Raw genomic sequence first — 27,756 nt, forward strand, 5'->3', positions numbered from 1 at the left:
ACACGATTTGTTTCAATATTTGCCGCTTAAAAATTCCCACTTCCATGGTTTCAATGAGCATTGTCCAAAAATATCTTTGAAAATTTGGTTTGCTTGGTTGGTGACTTCAATTGTGATTTAACTTTTCAAGCTAGGTATTAATTTCATGAGATGTCTGCAATTCGAATCAAAGTGTCCGGAATGTGATCAAAGAAAGGACACACTTTTCTATTTAATATATATAATACCTGAGTTGTCTATTTTCCAGCTAACGCTATGAATTCCTCACGTGAAATGTTTCACATCAAAAGGCCAATCTACAATAGCTTTTATGAGAACACTATGACAGCTGTTTTAAACTTGACGATAGAACACTACAATAGCATTCCGACAACATGCGCTATGCAGTATAGATAGAGTAATAACATATTTTGGCCTTGAACTGTCCGTAATACGAATCCAAACGTACAGCCATTGCTTCCGCTTACTTCACTTTGGCCGCGGTTATCTATTTTTGCACTGCCAACGACAACAACGGTCGTCGTCTCCGCGCCGCACCAACATCTTCTTTCCATATGGTGTTATGCAATTTTACCGGCACAATCTGATTCTCGCTGTTGTTGCGCCGGTATGGGCCGGACGAGCGATGCGCTATAGTGGGACAGGGGTGAAGGGGTTAAGAACGACGGCGACGAGGGTCTTGTCGGTAATAGATAACAATTTAACACACGATTAGCTATGACCCAAACCGTGTGAGTGAAGGTGTTTGTCGTAGGGGAAGTTGTCAGACGGAGCCGGTTGTTTTTTTTTCGAGGGCACGTGTGTTCAGAGATGTTTATGGGGATGTTGGGAGAGATTGCGGAGATTTATAGCGCTTCAAGATCCCGTACTCAGTGGAGACAATGCGAGTGTTCTAGTTAATGAAATTGATGTACAATAAATTAAGGAAGTTGGCCTTTTTGATTGAACCTTTGGAAATTGCATGAATTGTGCGATCACACAGACAAAATGAAAGGTAAAGATATTTTGACATGTGGTAAAATCCGCAATTATGTATGAAGCAAAGTCATGCTAATGGTGTTTCAATTCGATAGCTGGACGGCCAAGATCTATAAAAGAATCCAAAGATCCTTATTGGATTCTCATTTGATTGACTATCTTATCGGGTGACACAATGCAAATTTTATGAGTAGGAGGAGCATCGTATTTAGAGCTATCAGCTAAATACTAGCTAAACGGTTATCAAGCTAACAATTAGATTGGTTAACCCATCCTTGATTTTATCTAACACAAAACAATAACTGGGGAAATTCGTAGATATGTAGTATGCGAAGTTGAATATTTTATAGCTTCAAAACCTAGTTAAGATAAGTATGAGCTGTTTTAAAGTCCTTATTTTGTTAGCTTCTCTTCTTTGCCTTACATCCCACGAATACATGACATTCGAAAATGTTTCAATCTGAAAGCTTCGAGTATCATTTGGAAATATCTTGACCATAACACTATCTTTTTGTACAGTGATCAATAAACTGCAGCTGGATAGGTTCACATCATTGGTCAGGGGCTTACTAGCACATCGGCAATCATTTTTTTCATTAGAACAACATATGAATTATCTTTAAAATATAATATTTGGTGTGCACATGTCCATACGGTTTGGACGATTGGTGGAACGTCCGAACTCCAATTCTTCAATACGAGATTGCATGTTTTCAGGAATTACTATCGGTTTTCACTGCATTCACTGAGAAGTTCGTTAGTAGCCGATCAATCTATTCAGTGGCGATTCCCTAACCTTAATCTACCTGTTCTACGTATAGACATTTATGAATTTTCACAACAAATGCGCATCTAATGAGTAGAGAAAAGTCAAAATAGTTGGTTTCAATCATTTAATTGTTGCGTATGATTGTAAATTTATTAAAATATTGTGTATTTCTTTCACTACTGGACTGCGAAGTGCGGTCTCATAAGTGAGAATAAAAGTGCGGGATTGCATTCAATCCTGTTGGTGTCTTCAGAGCACTTATTTTTTGATTTACAAAGAATAAGTCCCCCGAAGACACCTACCCGATTTGATGCAATTGCGCACTTTTATTAGCGTTTCCGCACTTATAAAAACTTCTGCGATAGTCCAGTGGTGAAAGAAATGCGCAATATAAATTTTAACAGTTTAAAAAGTGAGGTTACAAGTCCCCCGGAATTCATTGTAGGGAAAAGTGGAGCAGTTTGGCCACCCTATTTTCAGTTTAGTTAGTAAAAATCAATTATTTTTTTCATTTAACTTGAAAATTATTAGCATATATTAACGCTCCATGGAAACATATTAATATTTTGAGGGACATTGTAATAGTCAAACATCATCATTCTAAAATGTTAAAATTTGAAAGAGCTATTCGGGGCAATATCCAAAGTTTTGTCGAACATTATCTATTTATTTTTCTTTGATTTGCATTGCGTTGCGTAGTAATAGCGTAATTCGTGGATTCCATACTGAGAGCTTTCATGTTTTAGCTTGCTCAATCTTATTCCGATTGCTACACACTAAGCTCTTACGGGTGAATGTCACCGTAATATCAACAGCTGAAACAGTTCGGTGAAATAAACACCCGTAACTTCGTCGGAATTTAAAGGATTCCGGTGATTTTTTCACCGAATACTGTAAAAATTTACCGTACTCCGTTAATTTATTTACCGGAACTGTTCAGCTGTTGAGATTTTACAGGAATCCGTAAAATAATTTAAGTGTGTATGGAGAGCTCTTTTGGAGTGAATAGTCATACTATCAGAGTTCAGAGTTGAGAGCACTTGAGAGCTCCCAGTGTCGGCCATACCTATCATCTCCGTCACTAGGAAAGGAAACGATAATAATGATATGATCTCTACTTAGCAAGAGGTTAGCGACTCAAACGCTCTCATAGATGTGGGATGTGGGTGAGTGGTAAGGTGATGGTCTAGGATTCATCTCAAGCGAGTGATAAGACCGGGTTATGACCAATGGGAGCGGTATTTATAAGAATGATTATTTGCACTCCATAGTTATCCTAGGATTGAGCGCCACTATTCGTTCTCTGGAACGAGAGGTACATAGTTTTATATGAAATTCTAATTCTCAATACTTTGTATCCATTTCGATAGTTTTTATGCCATTTTAGAATATTGTTCTTAAGGTCGTATCGTACATTACGGAGATGGAAAATGATTGTTGTAGAATATCTACTTAGCAAGAGGTCAGTGACTTTTTGACGCCAATATTACGCGTTGCCAAGAAAAATGTTGCTTCCTGCAAAATTCAGAACTTCTATCAAAAAAATTTCCATCAAATTCATCCTAGTCACCCCGTGATATTGTTGCAGCTTCTGCCTGTCATTGTGCAGATTTTACCAGATTTTACCAAATGCGCAAAACTTCTTGTATGAACATTGTGCATTCAGATAAATTTTTGATCGAAGTTAATAAGAGAAATGAAATATTTCTCATAAAAGTTCGCCGTCGGCATTCTAAATAGTGCTACGCCGACAACAACAATTCTTATGCGTGGGCGAAGCACCAAATTGGAATGTCGACGCTGAACTTAGCTGAAGTTTTCACTGCCGAACGAACTGTGTATTTCCAAAATTTATGAAATCAAAAGCTTGGAGCGGAGATATTGTTAAAAGCTTCACAATGTACATAAGACAGTTAGGACAAATCAAGACTAACAATTCAAAAGGCTCATCTCCAAAAAGTAAACAATGAAAAAAACGCAATCTTGTTTTGTCAACCAATAAATCAAATTTTTTATTATGAATTTACGCATTGTATGTTATTTCATCGTCCAGAAAGTCGTTGGACAAACTGATTTATAGTAATAAATATTATTACTATCATTTTAGCAAAAATCGTGCTAAAATCGAGTCAAAGGAAATGAGGCTTTCATTTCACCAAAAGCTATGCAGCCCTTTTGATTTGTGCCCATAGACGCCGGCCGACGCTGATGAGGCCAGTGAGTTGACGCCTTTGTTTACTCTAACTAACATGTGTTGAGGCCTTCTAGTTGTGGCTTATTTTTTCACCATCCTGAGATGTGGCTTTTTGAAAATCATCCAAAATTGATGATGAAATGTTGAAGTGTTGAAGAGTGTTAAGTGGTGAAGTAAGGTACAAGGAAATCTCTACAGCTGAAGAAGATTCGTGCGGTCGAATAAATATGTGATTTCAAGCGTGTGCTAGAATAAGGGCGTAAGTCGCATGATCGATTTCTCTTCATCGATCCTCTCTTTTGTGAATAAAGGTGACAAGAAGCGGGTTTGTAAGCAATTTTAAACTTCAGGGCGCTAGGCAGCGATCCATTTTCGCGTCGATACAAAATACATCAGTCTACAGGAACCCGACGGAAAATTTGATAATGTTCACCGTTGCTACAAGAGCTGTGTAAAATAATACAAAGCGTAGTCGCTCCGTAGCATAACTTACTTCTACTTAGTAAATTGAAATGTTTTTCGTTATCTAAATTTCAATTTAGATGTTTTTTTTTAATAGGCGGTTTCAGTCGAATATAGAAATAAGGCGTTTTTAGGAAAAGGCCGCATTTGCGATAAATATCCTGGTTAGCGGAAAATGAGATGGGGCCTTTTAGAAAAATGTTATTTTTTCAACTTTTATGCATATTTTTAAATGACTATTGTATGTTTCAGTAAGAATAGGCTCTTATACACTAAAATCAGCAAAAAACGGATTTGTTTACATTTTGGCCTTTTGAATTGTTATTCTTGAAATGAGTAAATTATTCTTCTACGAATCGTACAAAGAATGCGGGTTGAGCGATACGCATCTCGCTAGAAAAGAATTGCCGATGAAATATTCCATTCAAAGACTCCGGATTTATTTAGGGATGCAGGATCAGATAGCACATCTTTGATTCTGATGGTTTTTTGAATCCATGGACGGATGATTTAACTCATCTGCTGATTTCCAATATTAATCTCATACTTTGTGAGGAAAATGATAGCTTAAATAAAAGTGTGAGATAGTTTGTGGATGACTCCTAAGAAATTCTAAGACGAATTTCATCTAGTATTACTGTTAAGTTTTTATTTTCCTTCCTTTTAAAACCGATCCGACTACCCCTATCTTGGTTGCGAGCTCCGCCTTTATACGACTGCTTATGTTATCCCCAGTACCCCGATTTCGCATTCATCAGCTTCAATACCTGATCAAATTCCTGTTTTATGCATAGCCCCACCTCCATAACGCTTATGAGGCTGTCACTGAGTCAGAGGCCTTTCGTAAGGGATGTGCTACATCAACATTTCCCTTCCTCAATCCCGGCTTTGAAGGCTTCATGCCCGTGTGGTTAATGTTACCGAGCATTTAGCCGTATCGTGTCAAGGAGTTCGATTCCCGCTTCAGTCCGGAAAACTTTTCGTCAGGGAAGTATTTCGCCTGTGCCACTGGGCGTTATATACTAGTTCGTTGTCATGTGTGGTGCTTTCTTGAACGGACAGAGCGTCCACTGGAAGCATTAATGTCTTCTTCTTCTTTCTGGCGTTACGTCCCAACTGGGACAAAGCCTGCTTCTCAGATTAGTGTTCTTATGAGCACTTCCACAGTTATTAACTGAGAGCTCTCTTTGTCGATTGACCATTTTTGCATATGTATATCGTGTGGCAGGTACGAAGATACTGTATGCCCTGGGAATCGAGAAAATTTCCTTTACGAAAAGATCCTCGACCAGCGGATTCGAACCCACGACCCTCAGCATGGTCATACTGAATAGCCGCGCGTTTACCGCTACGGCTATCTGGGCCCCAAGCATTAATGTGTCGGTGCCTTAAAAAAAGGTTACGGTAAAGATGAGCGTGGCTAGGAATAGCGATAGTCATAGCCTTGTTCCTGAAAGCAGTCTAGATGAGACTATTAAAGAAAAAAAATGAATATTGCTAGTATCTAATTTACGAAGTTTACCGTAACTACGCTCACGTTAACGCTATGTATAGCCAGCTTGTTTCGTGTTTGACCAACATTCATCGTTTGTTGGCATCACTCTTAATATCACTTGACACACGGAAAAAAATCGGTTGCCGGATTCATGAACAAAAAGTCATGAATTCATAAAATTTATATTTCATGATATCATGACTAAAAGTCATGAAATCGAGAGTATTATGCAAGAATTTGTATGCTCAGGGCGTTACACAAATCTAACTGTCACTTTCTTCATCTTAGTCAACGCGTCTCATGGCGATCGGTGATTTTTTCTAGTAGTTTTTGTTTTTGAAAAAGTTTAAATTGAAGACACTGCTCTTCGGTACCTTGCCATCGTATCGATCAGAGGCGTCGCGTGACCTAATTATCCACCTGTGCACTGCTTACTTAACTTTATCTCTTTTTTTTTGCAATATGTATGCTCCACGGACATGCTAAGTTTTTTAGTATAAAGAGCGTAATCACCATTCTCGAATATGTGTTTTTCTCAGCTTTTCAATAGAATTAAATATTTTATATTTTATTTAGTAATCAAGCTCTTTAGTTGAATTTATCAATAGAGTTGTATATGGGTATCCAATTTATATATTCTAAATCTTCGTTAACTGGAATCCTGTTTCAACATTTTCCGTGGCCTGAAACTGTTGGCAAATTTTACTACAGGACGAGCTGTCGGGATGAAATGTCATTGAGCCTGAAATTTGAGCTTGAAATCTATTTTGATCATTCAGAATATCAAAAATAAGATGTCGATCGTAATAATATCGTTCTAAACAAGAAAAAAGCGGAGGTCAATGGATCATTAAAATAATTAAAACGGCCGCAATGAAAAGCACAGATAGCACCACCGTAGTCTTGTGTGTTTGACATAACAGCGATGCTGTCACAATGTTAATTCCCAATACGGTAGCGCCGCTGTTTTGATGCGGTAAGTACCGAAAGAGTTACCTTCAATGGTCCATTTATTCGTGATCAAACGTCAAAATCCCACCGCAAAATCGCTAGTGTTTGGAAGTGATGTTTTCTTCCAAAACAGGGATTGAATCCTGACAAAATTGAGAGAATCTCTCACGTATCGCTCTCTGTAACTATCATAACATGCTGCACATTATGAGAGACTGTTTATCGTATACTGCTACAACTTTGATCAGATTGGGGGGATAGTAGTGCATGATAAAACCCCTCTAATCAAGCTCCAAACCTGGGGGACACTATTGCTACTGAAAGTTCGTGGATTGTTTATCGTGCCAGTAAAGAAAAACACCTATCCCCAACGGTAAACAAGCGAGATAAATGGATTTTATCATCGCTCTCTCTTTGGGGCTCTCGCTCGCTGCTTCCATTTATCAGACTTGTTACACCTTGCGATACAATGACGATCGTGGACCGCAACAGATGGAATGTTTTTCTTTGCTTGCTTTGATCGTGCTTCATACTCAAATGAGAGCGAATTCTACAAGGCGGCATCCACAAATTACGTAACGCTCTAGGGGGAGGGGGGGAGTAGGCTCAAGCGTTACGGCTCATACAAAAATTAAAAAAAATTCATACAAAAAGCGTTACGGAGGGGGGGGGGAGGGGGTCAAAAATTTCCAATTTTAGCGTTACGTAATAAATGGACGCCGCCCAATGCCTGTTCCAAAATGCAAAATCATCACTTCCAGTTTAGTTCTAAACCCACCGTTATATGAATAATGGGGGCGCGTCAGTCGTCGCAAGTTTCTTGTTAAGCAGTCAATAAAAACCGGTAAATTTTTCATCGCAAAATAACCCAATAATCAATCATCATTCAATGATGAATTCTGAAGAAGCAGTGCCAATTTCAACAGCACTGGTTTCAAACTAATCTTGCAATTTAAAACTTTGACTATCTATGGTCACCATGGTCATGTATATCTTTACATATAATTGAACCAAAACAGTTCGCATCGTGTAAAATATTCGCTTGTGTTACATATAGAACAAGCGTGGTGACGACGATGGCGCTGGGGGTGGGCGCGTCCATTCTGCAATTAATTATTGCAAAAACTACTGCGGAGGATGCGAAAAGCGAGGTTTGAATACTGAAAGTCAACTAAAAATAATCCACCTTCCGCTGCCTGAGACACACCCGCGCTTCACACCATAAGCATGGTGATCCTGATTGCTGACGGCGCGAATTCCAAAAGAGAGCAAGCAAAATGAATCTCTCTCGTGGATTGATTTCTCTCTTTTCATGCCCTTCTGCACTCTCACACTGGTCGACTTCGTTGCTGTAACAAGATGTGCACTGGTCGGAGTTGACGCTTTGGCTTCTCACACACTGGAATTTGTAGTTCAAAAAGCTCTCTACCACATTGGCAGCATTGCGTGTACGATACCGGGCAGCCCGTTTACCGATGAAAGTGCACACGTTGGGTTTCATCGCCCCAGCCAGCAATGTGTAGCGTGGGATAAAGTGTTGCGTAGCATGCTTCACGCTTCGCGTGAGCAAAAGAATAGTTTTCAGATCGTGCGTCGCACGAAAATGCCTATTTCATTTAATTTGCAAAGCAAAATTTTAACAACTATTTTGATGAATGTAAATTATGTAGCAAACTATTGATAATAGTGATACTTGTAAAGGGCTATATTTTGTTAGGTTAATGAATTATTAAATTGTCATTGATAAGTTATACATATTGTTGGCGGTCAGGATGAACGAGAAGCCACCTGTGCAGTGCACATGTTGCACATGCGGACGCGACGCCTCTGGTATCGATGACATTCTTGGCGAGATTTCCGTAAGTTCCCACGTTGTGTCACGACACAATCAATCTTCCGAAGCTGTTAGCTGTTCCAAAATATACTTACAAGCCTTCATCATGATTTTGCAGAACCGGGCAATGTTTGACTTTGAGCGAAGCTTTCGCTTCACAAACTCGTCGGCGATTTTAACCTCGTTGTGATGTCTTCCCTATGTCCTATAGCAGAGCAGCTCAAAAAAAGCCTTCGGCAGCCGAATGTTCCAGTTCACTTTCCATATCCACAGTATTGTTAAGGAGTGTTCCATTACTCATGCAATCCACCAGCATTTTGTGAGCCCAGGGACCATTTGTCAAAACAATATTTTGCATACAAACCTAATCACTGAATGTTCGCGTTCCTGCTAAAGATTTGGCACTCGTTTGGTTGACGATTGTGGAATGTGTTCGCGGTTTATTACGAAACTACCGGCGCAAAAGTCGCAACGATTTTAGTTTTCATTGCATTTGTTTACCTATAGCAAATATAAACTGGGATCTAAATTGACGTATAATGTTCCGTTTTCATGAAATTAGTTCATGATTCAGGGATTCTGCTTCATGATTTCATGACTCAACTATCCACTTTTCAGCACCATAATCGGAATCATAAATGAAAGCCATCTAAATACATGAATAGTGCTTATGTTTTCATGAACTTTGTTCATGATATCAGATTCGCTTCATGATATCATGACCGAAATTGCCACTTTTCGTATCAAAAATAGGAATCATAAATGACAGATGACTAAATCCATGAATAGCGCTTATGTTTCCATGAATTTTATTCATGGTTTCAGCATACATGCTTCATGATTTGAGGATTCCAGCTGATATTTTTCTTCGCTTTAAATTGAAAACGTAACGTATTGCCGGCGTTACGGTAAAATGCTTCATGATTTCATGACTTTTGGTCATGGTGTATTTTCATAACATGAAAACACACTTTCCTCCTGAAATCATGACTCATTCTCCTTATTTCGAGTGCCGCATTTTTACCCGTGCACACCACGGGCGCACACACTTCTGCATAATCTGTACCAAATATCCTTTGAAGCCTTTTGTTTTTTTGCCGAGTTTACATCTTTTTCCCAGCCTATCCCTTTCTGGTCTGATGGTTATCTGCCGTTTTGCGCATAACTGTCCCACTTTAGTTGGTATTTTGTATAGTTCATTTCACCGCAAAATTCTCTCTCTTTCGCTATGCAAGAAAGTTCAACATTAAGGGTATTGATACCGTTGTTTTCAGGTTTTATCGAGATTTGAGTTATACTTTGGATTAGCTCTACTGTCTCTAGCATTATGTTTCGAAGTGAAACGTCGTTGATTTTGAACAACATGTCTCTTGTGTGAAACTAATCATTGGCAGCTAGTTGTAGAAGCATGTTGAGTTCAATTCAACCACTTCTAACAGATACAAATTGGTGTCAAGGTTAGATACACTCCGAAGAAGAGTTCGGAGAACTACAGCTCGTAGTCTTTCGTGACTCGAAAGATTGGCCTGTTGAGAAGATTGATGGGGATTCGACTGGTTGGCGCTGAACGGGATGAATAGGTCATTTGCCAGACGACTCAGGACTACGCGAACGAACTGTTTACGAAGTGTCACCAGCTTTCGGAGGTAGGATTTGAAGTAGACGACACCTGGCTGGCAAGCTTGCTGATGAAAGGCCTACCAAACCAGTACGAACCGATGATCCTGGGATTGGAATCGTCGGGTATGAAACTTACGGCAGATTTCGTCAACAATTCCAAATCTTGCAAGATGTGAAGGTCGGAAGCAATTGCAAGTCAAGCGATGGTGTGTTCTACAGTCATCCCAGACCAGAGCAGAATTCTGGAGAAAAGTCTTCGGTGAAGTGTTTTCGGTGCAAGAAGTCGGGCACTCCGCATCCCAATGCCAGAAGAAACCCAGCGAGAGGAAGAAAACCCGAGGAGAAGCCTGTGGTAAGCAAAGTGGTCACGCTGCATTCTACGCGGCGTTCAACGCAGTGAAGTCGACAGAGGACAATGTCGATTGGATCTTCCATTCTGGTGCAACAACGCATCTGTGCCGGAACAGGGAAGCTCTTGGAAGAAGTTGAAAATGTGTCGTCAAGTATCAAAGTTGAGAATAATGCCTAAGCTTCCATCATCTCGAAGGGCGTCGCCAATCTTGAAGCATACATTGGAGGTTTGTCATGGGGTATTGCTATGATGTATGTTTTGTGTATTCCAGATTTAGCCTGGAATCTTTTGTCCGTGAGTAAGATTTGTCAGAGCGGATATTAGGTGACATTCGAGAAGCAATCATGCAAGGTCGTTAGCCAACGAAGGAGACCATAGCGGTTGGACAGTATTCGAATAGCCTCTACAAACTGAAGCTAGTCAAGGATCTAATGGTTCACGCGGAACGGGATCAGAACAGTTTTCAACTGTGGCATCGTCGATTTGGATGTTTCTCGATCAACGGCATGAAGCGGCTGAATAATATAGCGACAGGCATACAGTTTGAGGAAGAAAATATGGGGAAATGTGTTCCCTGTTTTCAAGGTAATCACGAACGGCAATCGTTCAAGGTGAAAGCTCATCGTGCTGGTCGGGTGCTCGAGCTAGTCACTCCGATCTCTGTGGGCCGATGGAGACGGCATCGTCTGGGATAAAGCATATATTTCCTGACATTCATCGATGATGCAAGCAGGAAAGCGTTTGTATACTGTTTCAAATCGAAGGCGGACGTTTTAAAATCATTAGAAGATTTCAAATATGTTGTTGAGAACCAGACGGGAGAGCGAATCAAGCGGATCAGAACGGACAACGGCAAGGAGTGGAGTGCGTCAAAAGTATGCTGTTTGACGCCGGGCTTACAAAGCAATTATGGGTGGAAGCGGTACCTACTGTTTCGTACGTCGTCAACTGTTCATCGAGAAAAGGTCTTCAAGTCACACCTGAAGAGAAGTTCAAAGGAAAGCGTCCCGATTTGTTGTACCTACGTGTTTTGGAAGCGAGGTTATGGTACATGTTCCTTAGGAGAAGAGACAGAAATAGGATGAGAAATCAGAGCTTTGCATCTTTACGGACTACAGTGAGAACTCGAAAGCGTACGGAGCGTACAACTTCAAGACGCAGGAAGTAGCAGTTAGTCGTGACGTGATATTCCTGAAGAAAGGTCAAGTTACACCGAGAGAGGAAGATCCAACCCAAGAGGCACCTTTCAAAATGGTTGTGCAGAATGAGATGGAGGTTGCAGAGTCGTTGATGGTGAATAAAATGATCTGCAAGGGCAAAATGACGAGCGTAGTGAACATATAAATGTAGTGAACCCGAGTTCGAGAAATCAGATAGCAACGCCGACAAGACACTGATTGACTTCGAATTACAACTTGATGCGCTCCCTCCACCATCAGAGGACCCACAACAGTTGGTAAGGCGCAGTACGAGGGAGTGCGTAACCCCAGGTAAGTATCAAGATTTTCATTTAGGTCTCATTATTCTTCCTGACGAATGTTCCACAGCTTTGCGATGTATCAGGTGATGCGAGCGTTGATCCTCAGACGTTCCAGGAAGCGATGGTCCTGAGTTGGACCTGAAGATTCATCAGATGGATGCAGCAACCGCGTTTGTGCAAGTTGAACTGGGAGAGGCAGAAATTTATATGAAGCAGCCAGAAGGATTCGTCAACCTTGATCGTCCGAGGAGTGTCTGCAAGCTGAAGAAAGCGCTGTATGGACTGAAGCAAGCTAGCCGGATTTGTAACCAAAAGCTGGATGGATAATTGAAGCGCTTTGAACTGAAGCGATCGAAGTTCGACACGTGTACTACCGGATTGAAAACGAACAGATCTTGAGAGCAGTGGTGTATGTCGACGACCTTCGTATTTTCCAGCGTTGGGTGAACCATCTCAAGATGCAGCTTAAATCGAAAATCGTGATGAAGCATCTTGAATTGGTCATAAAAGTCCTTGGCATCCGAGTGACGCGACAGAAGGAGACTGTGTGTACATTGCAAAAGTTGCCATTCTAGCATTCGTATATCGTGTGGCAGGTTGGGAACGATGATACTCTGTGCCCAGGGAAGCCCAGATAATTTCCATTACGAAAAGATCCTGTACCGACCGGAAATTGAACCCAGACACCTTATGTATGGCTTTGCTTTGTATCTTCGGACGCTAAGCTAAGTAAGGCTTCTTTAAAACTTGATTTGACAGTTTTCTTGCAAAACGAGAAAGATACACTTATCATTCGTGAAGCTACCTATAAGGGCGATGTTTCAGATTCAGATTCAATCGTACATATTCGAACATGTCGTCAAACACGAAATAAAGACAAAGGAGAAAATAAAACCAAATAATCATTGTTATGATAACACTAAAAAAATCGCATGATTAGTGTTTTTGTACGCGTCAACACAGAAGGTTACCAGCTAATTGCCGTCAAACGATCGTTCGCCGTAGTGCTAAAGCTAAGTCGAGGTGACGACGTTTTCCACCGAACAGCCGCTGACCGTCACAGGCCTTCGTGTCCGTCTTGTGCGTTGTGCGTGCGTATGGGAAGAAGAAACGTCATTGTCGTTGCTAATGCACGCGCGGATGTAGGTGGACGAACCGATATTCGTGTGATCCATGGTTGTTCTATTTTTTCGACTTCGCCGTTTTGTCGATCGTTGAAAGATCGAACGTGCTTGTTGCTTGGTTTTGTTGAGAAGAGCTTTATTTTAGTCCGTATGCGTCGAATAGCGTTGCCTTATCTGATGTTTGAACGATAGTGGCGTAATATGTTATAGGTACATACTGCTATTGATATTGATCCCAGAGTTTCAATCTAGCTAGGAAACAGAGACGAGCTTTTACACAATCGTCGGTAATATTGTAGATAAGCATATGGGGGAGCTGACAGTTTCGGCAGCAAGTGTTTGTATTCTAGCAATGGGTTTTGTCGTTAATATACTGAAGATGTTTATGTCCTGTAAGAAGAGCATTTTTTTTCTTATTCGTTTATTTAATAGGCTCATTCGCAATTAAGCATAACGGAGCCGAAATCCGTACAAATTGATTACAAAGTACTAAATTTTACAACCTTGTGCAATCAATTCATTGATTCTTCTCTCGTCGTCTTCAATGTACTGCTTTCGCAATTCTGCATCCTCGATCCAGGAGTACGAAACTCGTCTCGCCCGTGGTCGAGCAGGAGAAACATCAGCTATTACCATAACGCTGCTATCGCTTGAAGTGGATTCAGACGATGTGGGTTTTTTTGTTATTTGATTGTGCTCTGTGTCCGAGTCGATCGATCTTTGACGTTTTGTTTCTGCTTTGCTGAATTTTGGTGCTGTTGCTTTGCCACCGACGGCCGCCGGCTTCGAAAGAGGAGGCCATTGTTCATCAGTGCTTGGTGTTTTGTTTTGCTGTTGTGCGGATGTTGTTTCTGTTGGTCGATGGCGCTGAAGTGGTGGGCTGGTAAAGTTCGTTTGCGTTGTTGGTTGTTTGGTGGCTTCTGAGCATCGTAGTTTTGGGTGCGATTTACCACCGCAGTTTTTGCAAGTACGAACTTGCGAAAAATGAGAAACAGAAGTGACTTCTTCTCCAATGGTTACGTATGATGGAATGGGTTTGTTGATTTGCATTCGCACCACGCGTACGCCGTTGCTGAGGCCTGGAAAATAATGTTTCCAGACCTCATTCCGAATGCTAAACACATTACCATACTGACTCATATAGTTAATGATGGCCAGGTTGTCGATTTCTTCCGGGAGATCATTCACACGGACATCCACGGCTGTGCTGTCGACGTAAATAGGCACCGGGATCTTCCGCCTTATCCCGTCGCACTCCATACAATGCTGCAAATGATGCTTCGATGCAAAGCTAGATGCAGCTTCCTCACTTTGCATCGTAAGATACACAACGTTCTTAACGTTATGCAGCTGCAAACTTTTCACTTCTGACATGTCTATTTTAAGATCCTCATCGAGAAACTTTTTTATGTCCAGAATGCTTGGCCGATTTGGGAGAATAGATATATCCAACACGATACATTTTTTCCTCGATACCGGCATGATCGCAATATGAAAAAAAGAAACGGGTGGAGTAAAACAACAACGCACGTCTGGTCTGTGTAACAGGAGGATAGCAACTGAAAGAAGAGCATGTTTGGCTCTACAGAGTCTACATACCATGCCCACACAGTTACGGATCACCCACAGTGACGGATCACTTTGGCGTTCAACAGCGGATGACTCGATCAAAACATAAATGTTGACGTAAAACATATTTTTCCCATGTTATACTATTTGTCTTCTACCATTTGTAAATTTAAGCACAACATTCAACCGCTAAATAACGGTGTATTTGACAAATGTTCAGTTGGTACCACACAAGTATCATTATATGGTCGTTTTCTGTAAGAAGTGCCGTCAGCATTCATAAGCTCCCACAGGTGCTAAAATTCAAATATTATGGCAGAAAAAATGCTCGTTCGCTTCAATTTAGTATGAATTCATCTTTGGAAAACATTTTCCTTAATTGTTGATTGTAAATACTGAATATTAGCCATGATATTAGCAGTTTTAACTTGTGATCCATAATATGGACGAGGACATGATTGTTTACCACGGTTATGGATCACTTCCAAAGAATGTAGATTTCTGCCATTTTAAGCATTGGATTCGACATTTTCAGACAATAGCACTAAGGATATAACTAATAAAACATCAAGGTTTGTAAATTTCATTTTTTAGCAGACAAAAATGAGTGAAAATTTTAGTGTGGAGCGAAAACAGTACATGTCTCAGTTACTACAATGCAGTATCACAAAAAAATGGCATTTTACCCTTGTTTCCAGCTCTAACACTGCTATTTTTTGCAGTAATATGTGACACATTGTTAACTTTCGCCAAATCATACAATACAGATGCATTGAGTTGAAAATCTTTTGATTTTGCGCACTGATCCGTAATATGTCACAATTTGATCCATAATATGAAAATTGATCCATAATATGGTTTTCAGAAACCGATACAATTTTTAATTTTTATACAATCCTATGTAAATATTCAGGGTGTCTACTACCTGGAAAAACCTGGAAAACCTGGAATTATCAGGGATTTTTTTTCAACTTGGAAAAACCTGGAATTCTCAGGGAAATTCGGCCATAATCAGGGAAATTTTGTTGAATCAGTGATAGAAGGTAGAACATATCTTTTTTGTGACAGAAAATCTTTTCAATCATATAATTTTTCGGCTGCGCCGCTGACAAGAAACTACTAGACATGTTCAGTCCTCAATTTTTTTTAACGATTTTTATTTATCCGGCAAAAAACATGTGTAGATAATAGCGTCCTTATCTTAACTTCTTACCTAACTCTAATCCTAACTTAACCAATACGCTGAAAGCTCTATATTGTTCGTTAGTACGCAGCATTTTGGAGTACGCGGTCCAAGTCTGGTCTCCCTATCATGCCATCCAAGCAAACAGGATTGAACGAGTCCAGAAGAAGTTCGTGCGATTCGCACTCAGGAGGCTGCCATAATAGAAATATTAGTAGTAGAACGCTAATGGCGTAATTGTCACACAACTGATTTCAATTTATATTACCTTTAATTATGGTTTTTTATTGTTTGTTCTATACCATGATGTTGTTTTGGTTCTTAAAATTAATTTGACACTTTGAGGCCCGGTACTCACGCTGTCAGTTCGTGGCAAACTAGATGTTGGTAACACGAACAGCAGCGACATTAGCATTCTTAGGTTAATGCTTCTACTGCTGCCATGGAATGACCCGTTGCGTCTACCACCGTATGAGCAAAGATGCCAACTTATCTCCCTGGAGACGCTTGCTTCGAGAAGGACACATTCTGAGCGAATGTTCGTATTCGACGTGCTGTCTGGCAATTTGGATTGCCCAGAACTTCTCCAAAGAATTAATTTCTCCGTTCCGTCACGTTCGCTCCGTCGACATTCTGCACTGTGGCTGCCCAGGCATCGCACAAATTTCGGCGAGAATAATCCGATAGATCGCTGTTGTCGCAAATTCAATGAAATAGCTCATCTACATGAATTTGGCCTATCCAAAAATGTTTTTAAATGTTGCATCCGTAATGTTTTATAGTTTTAAGCATCAGTCTGTAGAGTTTTTTAACTTAAGACGTAGTACAATAAAAAAATAAAAAAATATTAGAAAGTTGGGAAAGGCAAGTACAGTTCCCATTTACAGTTGGGGGTCGTTCATGAGCATATGAAACTTATTTGAAAACAGTCTAAATTTGTTCACAAAAATGTTTTTCGACTATTCCACAAGTTCTGAAGGAAATTTCCAGGAATGCTTCAGGTATTCTAGTGATTATTTCTGGAACATCTTTATAAACTTCTCGAGGGATGCTATCAGCAATTTTTCAAGGGATGCTCAAATGAATTCCTTCAAAAATTTTGTCAAGAAAATCGTAAAGCTTTGCAACATTATTACCTCCAGTAATTTTCACATAGATCACTCTGAAAACAAATTACAGTGATTATCCCAGGATTTCTTCTAAATGTTTTTTCACTGATTCATTCAGCGATTTTTTCAGTTCATACTTCTATGCGAATATGAGATTTATCACATATCCTAATGAAGTTCTTCCACAAAGGTTTTTTTCCATAGTTTCGATATCGCCGATTTTTTCATTTGTTTTCTATAAAACATTCAGCCACGATTACTTACATTATTCGATGAAATATTTTATGAATTTTTCCAACAATCCCTTGAAAAATTTGACTTGGAATTCCTCATTAATTTCCTCCAGAACTTTCTCTCAGTATTTCAACAAACTATTATTGCTGTGGTTCAAACAATTTTTCAAATAATATTTCCAATATCCATGGATTCTTCAAAACTTCATTCAAGGTTTCGCATCAAAAAATCCTAAGAATAATTTTATTAAGAATACAGTAGTATTTTCGGAGATCCTCGTAAAAATTCATCAAGGCATACTTAGAACACAAACAAAAATTTTCTTTAGAAATTTCACGCGGATTTTTTCTCAAAATTTCTGCCAAACAAATCTGAATCAAACCCTTGACATTTCCCTAATGAAATTTCTGCAAGAAGGACTAGATTTTTTTTCCTTGGGAAATAAAAAAATAACAGGAATTACTGAATGAATTTTGAATTTTGAAGATGCTCTAGACGGGAATGTTGAAGAAAGTCCTAGGGAAATCAATGGATATATTTCTTGAGAACCTGAGACTTCTTTTGAAAATTTCTCCTCGGTCTTAGTAGGGATTCCTGATGGAATCTCCGAAGTAGTTTCTATGGTTATCCCCAGAAAAGCTGCAAATTGAGTTCTTGAAGTTATCCAAAACTAAATTCTTGGAAGAGTTTCTTAGAAAATTCTTGAAAAACCACAAAAAAAAAAACTCGGGAGATTGTTGGAGTGAGATGTGAAAGAAATCCACAGTAAAACAAGCAGGGTAACTTGTCATTACCTCAAGGGACTCCAAAAAAGTCTTAACATCATTCTTAGGTGACTGTCCGTTCAAATGAGGAACCAAAATCTCATGACGTGGTTTCATGTTGGGTTTCTTTTCATATTCATGATTCAAGTCTGTTTTGTATTCTCTTTGGTTCATGTCGGTTCTGCATTGTTCAAGACAAAATCTAAAAAAAAAAAAACAAAACGCACTCTAGAGAAATTTTGTGGGTGTATCGCTGATGTCCATAATTCAAAATCCCATTTCAAGGGAAATGGGATAAAAACGCAAAATTTTGATAAAAATAATTGTTTTTTGTGGAAATGAAAAAAAAAATCACCGAATTTTAATTTTGTTTTTCTGATGCTGTTTATACGTTTAAGTAGAACAAACCGAAAATAAAAATTTTGTTTATTAAAATGAAAAATATTAATGAAATGAACTATTCGTTAATCATTTATTCATTTTGAAGAATTTATACAACCTTGATTTTTTTGACCTGGAAAACCTGGAAATCTCAGGGAATTTCATTTCTGTAAATGAGTAGACACCCTGATTACACTCCAAACAGTTTACCAACCGAAGTTCCAACTTGAAACTATTCAATTCGTGCTTTGAAATTACAATTTTACGTTTTACATGTCGTTTTATTGAATTTTATAGGTTGGACTCCATTCTATTTGATCCATAACTGTGGGGTCATGGTACTTAAAAAGCTCCTTAGGTACAGAACTCGACCTAAGACAAAACAGAACTTAAGTAAGAGTACCAATCCTGATAGTGGTTTTGAATCTCAATCCGGTCGAGGAATAAAAAAATACTAAACTCGAGATATACGATTTTGCTTATATTGAAGTATAGAAGTCATTGAATAACAATTTGTTCTTGTACACCACAATAGCTTTTCGCGTTTTTCCGTTAAAATCGGAATTCTTGAATTCTCGGAAAACCGCATAAGTCACTTGACAAAAATATAGCTCAATGACCGCCCCGGTGCACTTGTCGTCGCATCTCAGTGTTGATCAGTCGCAGATGCAATCTGTTTCAATAGCAAGGATTCGCGTTTATAACAATAAACACGCCGTACAGTCACCCCACGCAGTTGAATCACCCATAATTTATGAATCAGCTGACTTCAAAGGACAGGATTATTATCAAACTTGTCACAAAACATCACAGAATCATTTTTACTGATAAGAAACTATGTGTAAAAATAATTCTGTGATGTTTTGTGACAAGTTTGATAATAATTTTGTCTTTTGAAATCAGCTGATTCATAAATTGTGGGTGATTCAACTGCGTGGGGTCACTGTAGATGGGACGACGTCGTCGCCGCCATATGGTGTAAGGTGGGAAGCGTTGCTCTCATTTCATCGTGAATGATGCGGTAGTTTATTGCATCCGCCGTCCCCGTCTGACCTGGCGTGTACCGATTTCACAGTTTTGCGTTTTTACACACTGATCGTTCTTTATGTTTGCTGACTGTTGACATTGCAGTACAGTTGCAAATTTCGACCGACGATGACCGCACGAAATTGGTGCATACTCGCACGGACGGACGTGTCGTTCTCTTTGTTTGCAGGTTGTGATGTTGGAAGGTTGGAAGTGCCTTTGTTTTGATTATTTTTACGCGCCAGATGGAAAACGATGGCGTGCCGTGTTTCTTGAAGGCGAAAGTATTAGATTGATTTATGGGACGGTTTTATTTTTACTTTTTTGCACTTGTGAATCTTTTTGCAGACACAACAATACTACAATGGTCCATAGGGCTTTGCACAAAACTCAATCTCTTTCTTTCACTCTTCCATAAATTGTGTAAACAACAAGGCCAGTAAACGTCAAAATCCCAAACAAAATCAAAACAGTGCAGAGGCCTATAGATCTTCATCGATTTAATCGATTCGATCTCTGCAGTTACGCAGTTATGCTAATAAACGCAAGAATTCCAATTCGTAAATTTGAATCCAGTCACCTATGATGCTGTACATAGGTTATAGGCTTTATAAATGTTATTTTTATTGAAGAAAATAACGAGGATCAAACTTAATTGTTCTTGAAAATAACACAAGAATCTTTTGCATAGATGTCCTTCAAAACTTCCAAAACTCCTTTCATTCGACGTGTTGTTTCAACGATCTGTAATTGCTGCTTTAAGTAAAAATTGTATTTTTTCTGCTTATGCATAGATCACATCACTAATACTAAAACTCTCGTGGAGTAGGATATGCTGATAGAATTCACAGCTTTACAAAGTACTATTTAACTGGTGTTACATGGCGACCTCAAACATTTACTTTAGCAAAGACAAAGTTGTCCTGAATACCAGTAGGTTGTCGGCATACAAACGGTACCGAGACAATCTCAGATGTTTCTCGTTGACCAACATTCGATCGCATAGCATAGCCCAATCATGACGTTGGTATTTAGACGACGCACGCGTCCCAAGGGTCGCGCATCCATTGCCTCTCGTGCGCGTCTTCGCTGTTTAAATCTGGCAACTCGTCGGCTCTACCGACAAAACCAGAGTGTCAAGCGTTAGTATACATATCGCCACTAGCGGTTGGTGTTCCTAAGTCAGTTAAATTTAGATTAGTCATCCGCAAGGCGGCCGCTGTTAGTTGCTGCGGTAGTTCTCAATCGGAAAGAAGCACGTTGGTTGTCGGTTTCGTTCACCGCCTCCAGACATAATAACACAAAACACTGAATAGTAGGTAATCGGCGTAATCGTAGATTGGCATTTGACCCCGTTGATCCACGATTTTCAAGTCTCGATCAGATACCGTTAACAGTTATATACCTTAAAGCCTTAGAAAAAATGTGCACCACAAGTATTGACAGATGAATACGATAAACCGTAATTGAATGTAATCTTCGACTAATCAGTCATAACTTCCCATCCTTTCTTTGCAGTGACCTGGGTGAGACAGTACTGGTAGTCTCCAACCAATCGCGCCCAATACCACGACGAAATCTCGGTTCTGGGGAAGCGAAATCTTCCAGAACCGAGATAATCCTCCAGCCCCGTCAGTGCACAACCCCAACAGAGAACCGGAGGCGCAGTGTATAGACCTAGCTCAATAGTAAAAGTCATGGAGTCTAGAATATTGAATGCAGCTGCTGCGAGGGCAGCTCCCACCTCAGCACATTTTATCGGAAGCAATAGGAATCACGCCTTTGCCGGTGGTTACCAGCAGTTCACTAGCGAAAAGTAAGTATCCTGATCAATCGACCGGGATGTTTGGAGGGAATTTACGTTGTGAGTGGAAAATAAATTTCAGAACCATTCGTAGCCTGCAGTACACCATACCGGCTGTTGGGCACCACTATGGTAATGCGTTCGCTCCCGATGGCGAGGACGACGATGACGATGAAGACGGTTTAGGTCCCGTTACCCTAGGCACGTATAGTCAATCAATGAATGTAGCCAGCACCACCGATGGGGAATGCTATGATGAAGAGGAGGAAGAAATGGATGTAAGTTTAGCTAGTGCCTTCTGTTTTGCACATTGGGGCGATAATAGAAAGCGTTGTTCTTACAGGAGGACGTCGAAATGTCGCCAGCTATCGAGGTGATCTCGATCGATCCGAACTGTGACTATGATACCGATGAAGAAGAGGAGCAAGAAATCGAAGAAACGATAGTAGAAGAACACCCACCTGTACCGTATCAAGAAGTTATTACCAATGACGTTCCCATTGCGGAACAAGCTCCAAGTATAGGGGAACAAATTGTAGAACAAACAGTAATTGTACAGGAAACAGTGCTTGAAAATGTGCGCGCTCAAGTAGAGTTAGAAGGAGATGTGATAGAAGGTTTGGAAAGTGATGACATAGAGCCAGAGTTGGAGAACATTCATCGCGATTCTGATGAGGAAGGTTCCGATAGTGATAGCAGTAGCGATAGTAATAGTAGTAGCGACAGCAGCAGTGATAGCGACAGCAGCAAAAATAGTCATAGCAGAAGCAAAAGCAGTTCATCCAGCTCGTGTAGCAGTAGTAGGTCCACGTCCACTGCATCCAGTCATCCGAGTGACTTTGTTCATGGATCTGATGAGGAGGATGAAAAGTCAGTGCAGCGGGAAAATTTAGCAAAGGTTATAGAACGCCGCAAATTGATGGCGATAGAACGTCGCAAACGCACGACTAGTATAAACAGAAAATCGTTTTCGCTGCCACACTCACCGGTAGGTGGTGCCAGTGGTGGCGTACTGCATGACATGACAAGTTTAAGCTTCGAGGATCTGGATGTATCGGCCATAGTAAATGACCTGAGCCCTTTGAAGGTGCCGATACGTGCCAGTGAATCTGATGATAAATTGGTGCAGGAGCTAGCAGAGAACAATTTCGATCTTGCTGCCTACATTACAGAGGATGATTTTGTGACAACTGACTCGGAGAAACGGGAAGCACAAAATCAAAAACCAAAACTTTCCCCGGTGAAAAAGGCTCCCAAATCTCGCGGGAAGCAATTAAAAATGCTAAGAGAACTGATGATTTCACCAAAGTCAGACAGCCATGAAGCCGGGTTTTCAAAGAGGACCTGCACAAACAAAGCGAAACGGATAGTAGAGGACAGCGGTTCAGATTCCGATGAATCCGAGTCCGAAAACGACACCAGAACATGCGTTAAGATTTTCGGAATTGAAAGAATGATCGGCAAACCAAAGCGAAAAGACGACGACACAAAAGCGGATCCCACGTGGAATCCCAACGGAACGGTAACTGCCAAGCAGACACCAAAACTTGCTCAGACCCAGAAATCTATTGCACCGCCATTAATTGCACCAGTACAACAGTCAATCAAACGCGAAGTTAGTGATACAAAGCCCCAGGCGGCACCAGTCAAAACCAGTGAATCCACAAAATCTGTAAATAATACGAACAACAAAAATAAATTGCTTAGCGCTGGATCGCAATTAGCACGTAACAAAATGCTTTCACTGATGGCTAAAAACAAACTACCAATGCAAGCAGCTAAACAGCATTCAAAGTCAACCGGAAGTGTCAGTAACAGTAGTAGTAACAGTAATCAGAATAAGTCATCCGAACCACCAAAAAAGAAACCGCCGGCCGTGAACAATAACGTGAAACTTGATCACGATTACTGCTCCCCGAAAAAAGGTTCCAGTCAAAATCCGCTAGCCTCGGTGCCGCAGCGGAAAGCGATAGAAATTCCATTCTTATTACCTACTTTGGATCAGCTCCGGCAGAAGAAAAAGCTCTCGAAAAATAAGCAACGGCTTGAAGCCACCAGTAAGAAAGCCAAAACGACCGGTGGCGACTGTGATAAGAAGGATAAGGAACCCAGTCAATGTAGTAGCGAACAGCGGACCAGCAGTGAAACCAAAAGCATTGTTACTCCGGTTATAAAACAAGAAGTTTCGATTAAGGAAGAACCGAAAGAACGGATAGAAACAAATGCAAATAGACTGATCCCTGCCCAAACGCAACCGACGAAACAAGTCTCCTTACTGAAAGTTAATCAAAACAAACCAAACGGTGTGCAAACGTCCCCAACGGCCGCGTGCAACATCAAAGAAGAACCGTCTGACGAGAAACCCAAGGCTGAACCAATCAATGCAACCAGTAGCAGTAGCAACGAATCTATTGTTAAAGTTAAGAAGAAACTAAACCTTCAGGAATACAAAAAACGTCGTGAGCACCCGGGTGATGATGGAACCGTGCAGGTGATGGTTACGGAAAGTTGTAGTAAAAGCAGCATCACCAGCACATCGACCGTCAGTGAATGCAGCAGTAGGGAAGAGCTAGACAATGCACCGATTGCGACGCAGCTGGAGCCAACGAAACAATCGAAATGTAAAACTCCTTTGGATCCCATTTCAGCGGCGAAGCTCAAAGCTCTACGTATGCAACAGCTCAAGAAAGAAGCTGCTATCAAGTCAACGGAAGCCAAAATCATCCCGAAAACTGTCCCGCAAATTGTACCCCTAGTTGAGATAACATCGATCAAATTTGATGAACACGGGAACCCTATGCCGTACGACAAAAACGCCGAAAAGGATGCCAACGAACTGAAACTGCACAAGGATTACGAAGAACTTATAATAGTTTCAATGGGTTGTAACACAGACGTTAGCATCAACCCACGTGAACCGAATAAGGAAATGGTCAAAACGGAACAAAAGGACAAAAACATTCCGAAGAATGAGCTACTGTCTAATATTTCCGATACGATCAAGCGGTGTCAGTCGTCGGCTCCAGCAATCATTTCCAGTAGTTCGTTAATATCCAGCATCCACGAAGTTGTGATTCGAAAGAAAACCTGCAATAAGACTGAGACAAATGATGTTGCTACAGCAACTTCGGCGGAGAAACGGCCGGTTGGTGGAGGTCAAGCCAATCAACAAGGATCTCCGAATGTTGGTGTTTCTCCGCCCAATGCATTCTCTCCTGGTAAGCCGGAAAAAGCAGGCGGATCATATGAACAATCACCCTCGTTTGACTACGATGACGGTCAGCTGCAGCAGACTGCCGAAAAGGTCAAACCAAGTGAACATGGTGAAGACAAAATTATTATGCATTTACGGAAGGACCGACAACGTTTGAAGGGAGTTTCAATAGCCATTCAAACCTTGCCGGTAGATCGCTTTCCGGAACTGAAACGGTTATCTCCTGTCAAGAAAGAGCGTACTGTGTCTCGAAGTAGCTGTGGATCAGCTCAGCGAAGCCACAGTCGTCAAAGTACCGAAAGGAGTCGCGACCGTCTACGACGCCAGTATCGAAGACGTCGAAGCAGGAGTTCGTCTTCGGAACCCGAAACTCGCACTAGGTCTTCCAATTCTTTCCGGAAAAGTATGCAGCGATCATCTTCCCGAAGAAGTCGCAGCAGATGTAGTAGTTCCAGACGTAGATCCCGTTCCCGATCCCGATCGAGATCTAGGTCATACAGACGTCGCAGTCGAAGCGATTCACATCGTCGACGATCCAGTGTGTCGTCCGAACGGCGTCGTTACTATGAAAGAGACTATTCCCGGCGCAGCAGTAGGAGGAGACGGTCACGAAGCTCCTCATCGCATTATTCTTCTAGCAGTAGTGTTAGTTCTAGATCGCGATCGCGATCGGTATCGCGCTCCAGCAGATCACGATCACGATCTTTGTCCCGTCCTTCTTCTCGCGCAAGGAACCCATCCCATAATGAATATCGTCGTCCAGCGCAGTCGCCAGGTAGATTGATCACCATTTTAGACTTGCAAGATACTTTTTATTTAGCTTTCCCGTCCGATGTAGAGAGAAAAATCGTTTACGTGGGTCGACTAGAGCCGGCGTTAAAACGTGAGGATCTCAAGCGAAAGTTCATGCAATATGGGCGTATCAAGCAGGTCACATTGCATTATAAGGAATCCGGGTAAGTTACTATTTGTTTCAACAAGAACCGGATAGTGAATGATTTGCTAACAATTTTATGTTACGAACAGTGCAAAGTATGGATTCGTCACGTTCGAGAAGCCACAAGATGCATACAAAGCTATCGACGCAAGTTCGAAAGACCCAGCTCTGAGCGAATATGATGTAAGCTTTGGCGGCAGAAGGGCGTTCTGTCGCACGGAATATGCCGATCTTGGTACGTATTGCGGCACTGTCGTCAGTTTACCATATTTCTATTAATCTAATCCCTCATGAAGCACGAAAGCCTCAAGTTAAACAATCCAAAGCGGTATCCTTGCGGAAGAAAGTACTCAAGAAAGCTTTTTTTAGAGGTTCCCAACGCATCATTTTTTCGTATTTGAAGAGTACCATGTGTATACTAATTTCACCATTATTCTTTTTTACACAGATGGTGACCTTTCGCAGGACCATGAAGCTGTTGTTCCATTCATAGCACCGGATGGGTCCTTGATGATGGCTCCTAATCCGATGACCGTAATGCCGCGAAAGGACGAAGGCGACTCCTTCGAGGAATTACTGAAGAAACTGAAAAAGGAAATCAGTGCCAAAAAGCCACGCAAGTCATGACCGCGAAGCAACGATCCGACCCGCATGATGTGTGCTGGTTTTTCTGCAACCACAAAAGGTACTCTGGTGCAGCATCAGCACCGAAACGAAAATACCTCCAGGAAAAATTGTTTTTCTTTTTTAATGTCTACCCGATACTACTTCAAACTTACTTACGGGTTTAATGTTAAAATTTTATTCTAAACATTATTGCAATCACGTTCAACAGTGTCTTTTTACTTTAACTTTGATTCGTTAGCTTTCGATTTTCCAATTTTGTCACGTGCAATGCAACGTAATTCAACATCTACAGTTTTTGATTGTGCAACGATAGAGAAAATGATGTTTGATTTATTTCTACTGTCACCGGTGCCATTGCAAAGTAATCATTGTAATATATCAAAAGACAAATATTATTTTACAGGGAATCGGGAGAGGCGATTTACAAGATACAAAAAGATTTTTTTCCAGATGTTTTGTCAAATGCAATGCACGTTCAACTAAATACATTGCATCTATTTGTAGCAGTACTACAATTCTATGGTAAAAGTAACCCACCCTCCCACATCGAGGTAGAATATACCGCTCTATAAAGTTGTTTTATGTTTTTCAAAATTATAAAATTCAAAATATAACACCCCTGTTCAACCAATAGGCAGGGTCCTAAACTCGATTTGATGTATAACATTCAAGCGCTATTGTTTAAAAATTGTTTATTAAGTTAATTTGTACATGATCGCAAAAATAAACTGTTATCGAAAATATCTTCCAGCGAAACAATATACTTACCTACTTGGCTTAAATTTTAATATGCTTTTAAGCATATCCAATGACAGTGGAAGAAATTAGATCCCAGCCGTAAGTTTACCGGTTTTATGAAATCAACATACTCGTTTGTTCAGTTCTTCAAAGTTCTTCTCCATTCGGGAGAAGTGAGACACTGATTATATATTGTTAGGATAAAATAGCAAAACGGCGACGATTAAATATTAAAATCTGTGATTTTTGACTATGTAATAAAACGAACGTGTTTCAAACCCTGATTTGATTTTTGTCAAACAAATATTTACTTTATGCATACTTTAGTGTAGGATTATACGGCAGAAACCTTAGCAGTTCGCGCCTTGCTCCATCGATCGCTACGTAGTTGGATAGGTAAATAGTTTCAAATTGATTTTGTTATGTCCAAACCCCCAATTATTTAGGTAGTTGTTTTTCTTAATCATTACTGCTAACTAGTTTTTAGTTTTACATTTAACCTAAAACCTTTTATTTCACTATAGGTACTGCTCGCTGTTTTTGTTAAATAAAAGTTTGAAAGGAACAAAAAATGATTGGTATTTGAATTATTCGAAATAATCCAATTTTATCACATGATCGTACGGCGTACATTTTCATTAATGATTATCTACTCATAGAAGTTACCGAGAAAAAATTAAATGGCTTTACTTTCATGGAATGTCTTACTTTACCAAAACTTTTTAAACAAATGCCAATACCAGCATGAGATTTCAAATAAGTTTGTTTCTTCGGAAGAATTCATTGATCACATTTTAGCGTGACCAACGAAGTTTGTATGTGAGAGGGGACCGTTTTTAGATTCGTAGAGTCGCCTCTGATCTTATCACAGATCTCGATAAGCATTTTACGATGAAGTAAATTTCCAAAAC

At 40.3% G+C, this 27,756-nt stretch overlaps 1 protein-coding gene across 4 annotated transcripts in view; it reads left to right on the top strand.

The window, feature by feature from the left end:
- LOC5578928 (serine/arginine repetitive matrix protein 2) overlaps positions 1–27,129 on the top strand; it is a 37,705-nt gene extending 10,576 nt beyond the window's left edge. For 3 of the 4 annotated variants that reach the window (XM_021837513.1, XM_021837512.1, XM_021837511.1), the window contains exons 2-7: positions 21,044–21,341; positions 21,412–21,607; positions 21,673–25,318; positions 25,382–25,499; positions 25,570–25,715; positions 25,929–27,129. In XM_021837513.1, the coding sequence (XP_021693205.1) occupies positions 21,223–21,341; positions 21,412–21,607; positions 21,673–25,318; positions 25,382–25,499; positions 25,570–25,715; positions 25,929–26,107 (4,404 nt within the window). In that variant the 5' untranslated portion in view covers positions 21,044–21,222 and the 3' untranslated portion in view covers positions 26,108–27,129. The remainder of the gene's footprint in view (positions 1–21,043; positions 21,342–21,411; positions 21,608–21,672; positions 25,319–25,381; positions 25,500–25,569; positions 25,716–25,928) is intronic. The other variant, XM_021837514.1, reaches the window with a different exon arrangement.
- The last annotated feature ends 627 nt before the right edge of the window (positions 27,130–27,756 follow it).

This window comes from Aedes aegypti, chromosome 1 (genome assembly GCF_002204515.2).
Source record: "Aedes aegypti strain LVP_AGWG chromosome 1, AaegL5.0 Primary Assembly, whole genome shotgun sequence".
Taxonomy (NCBI): Eukaryota; Metazoa; Arthropoda; class Insecta; order Diptera; family Culicidae; genus Aedes; species Aedes aegypti.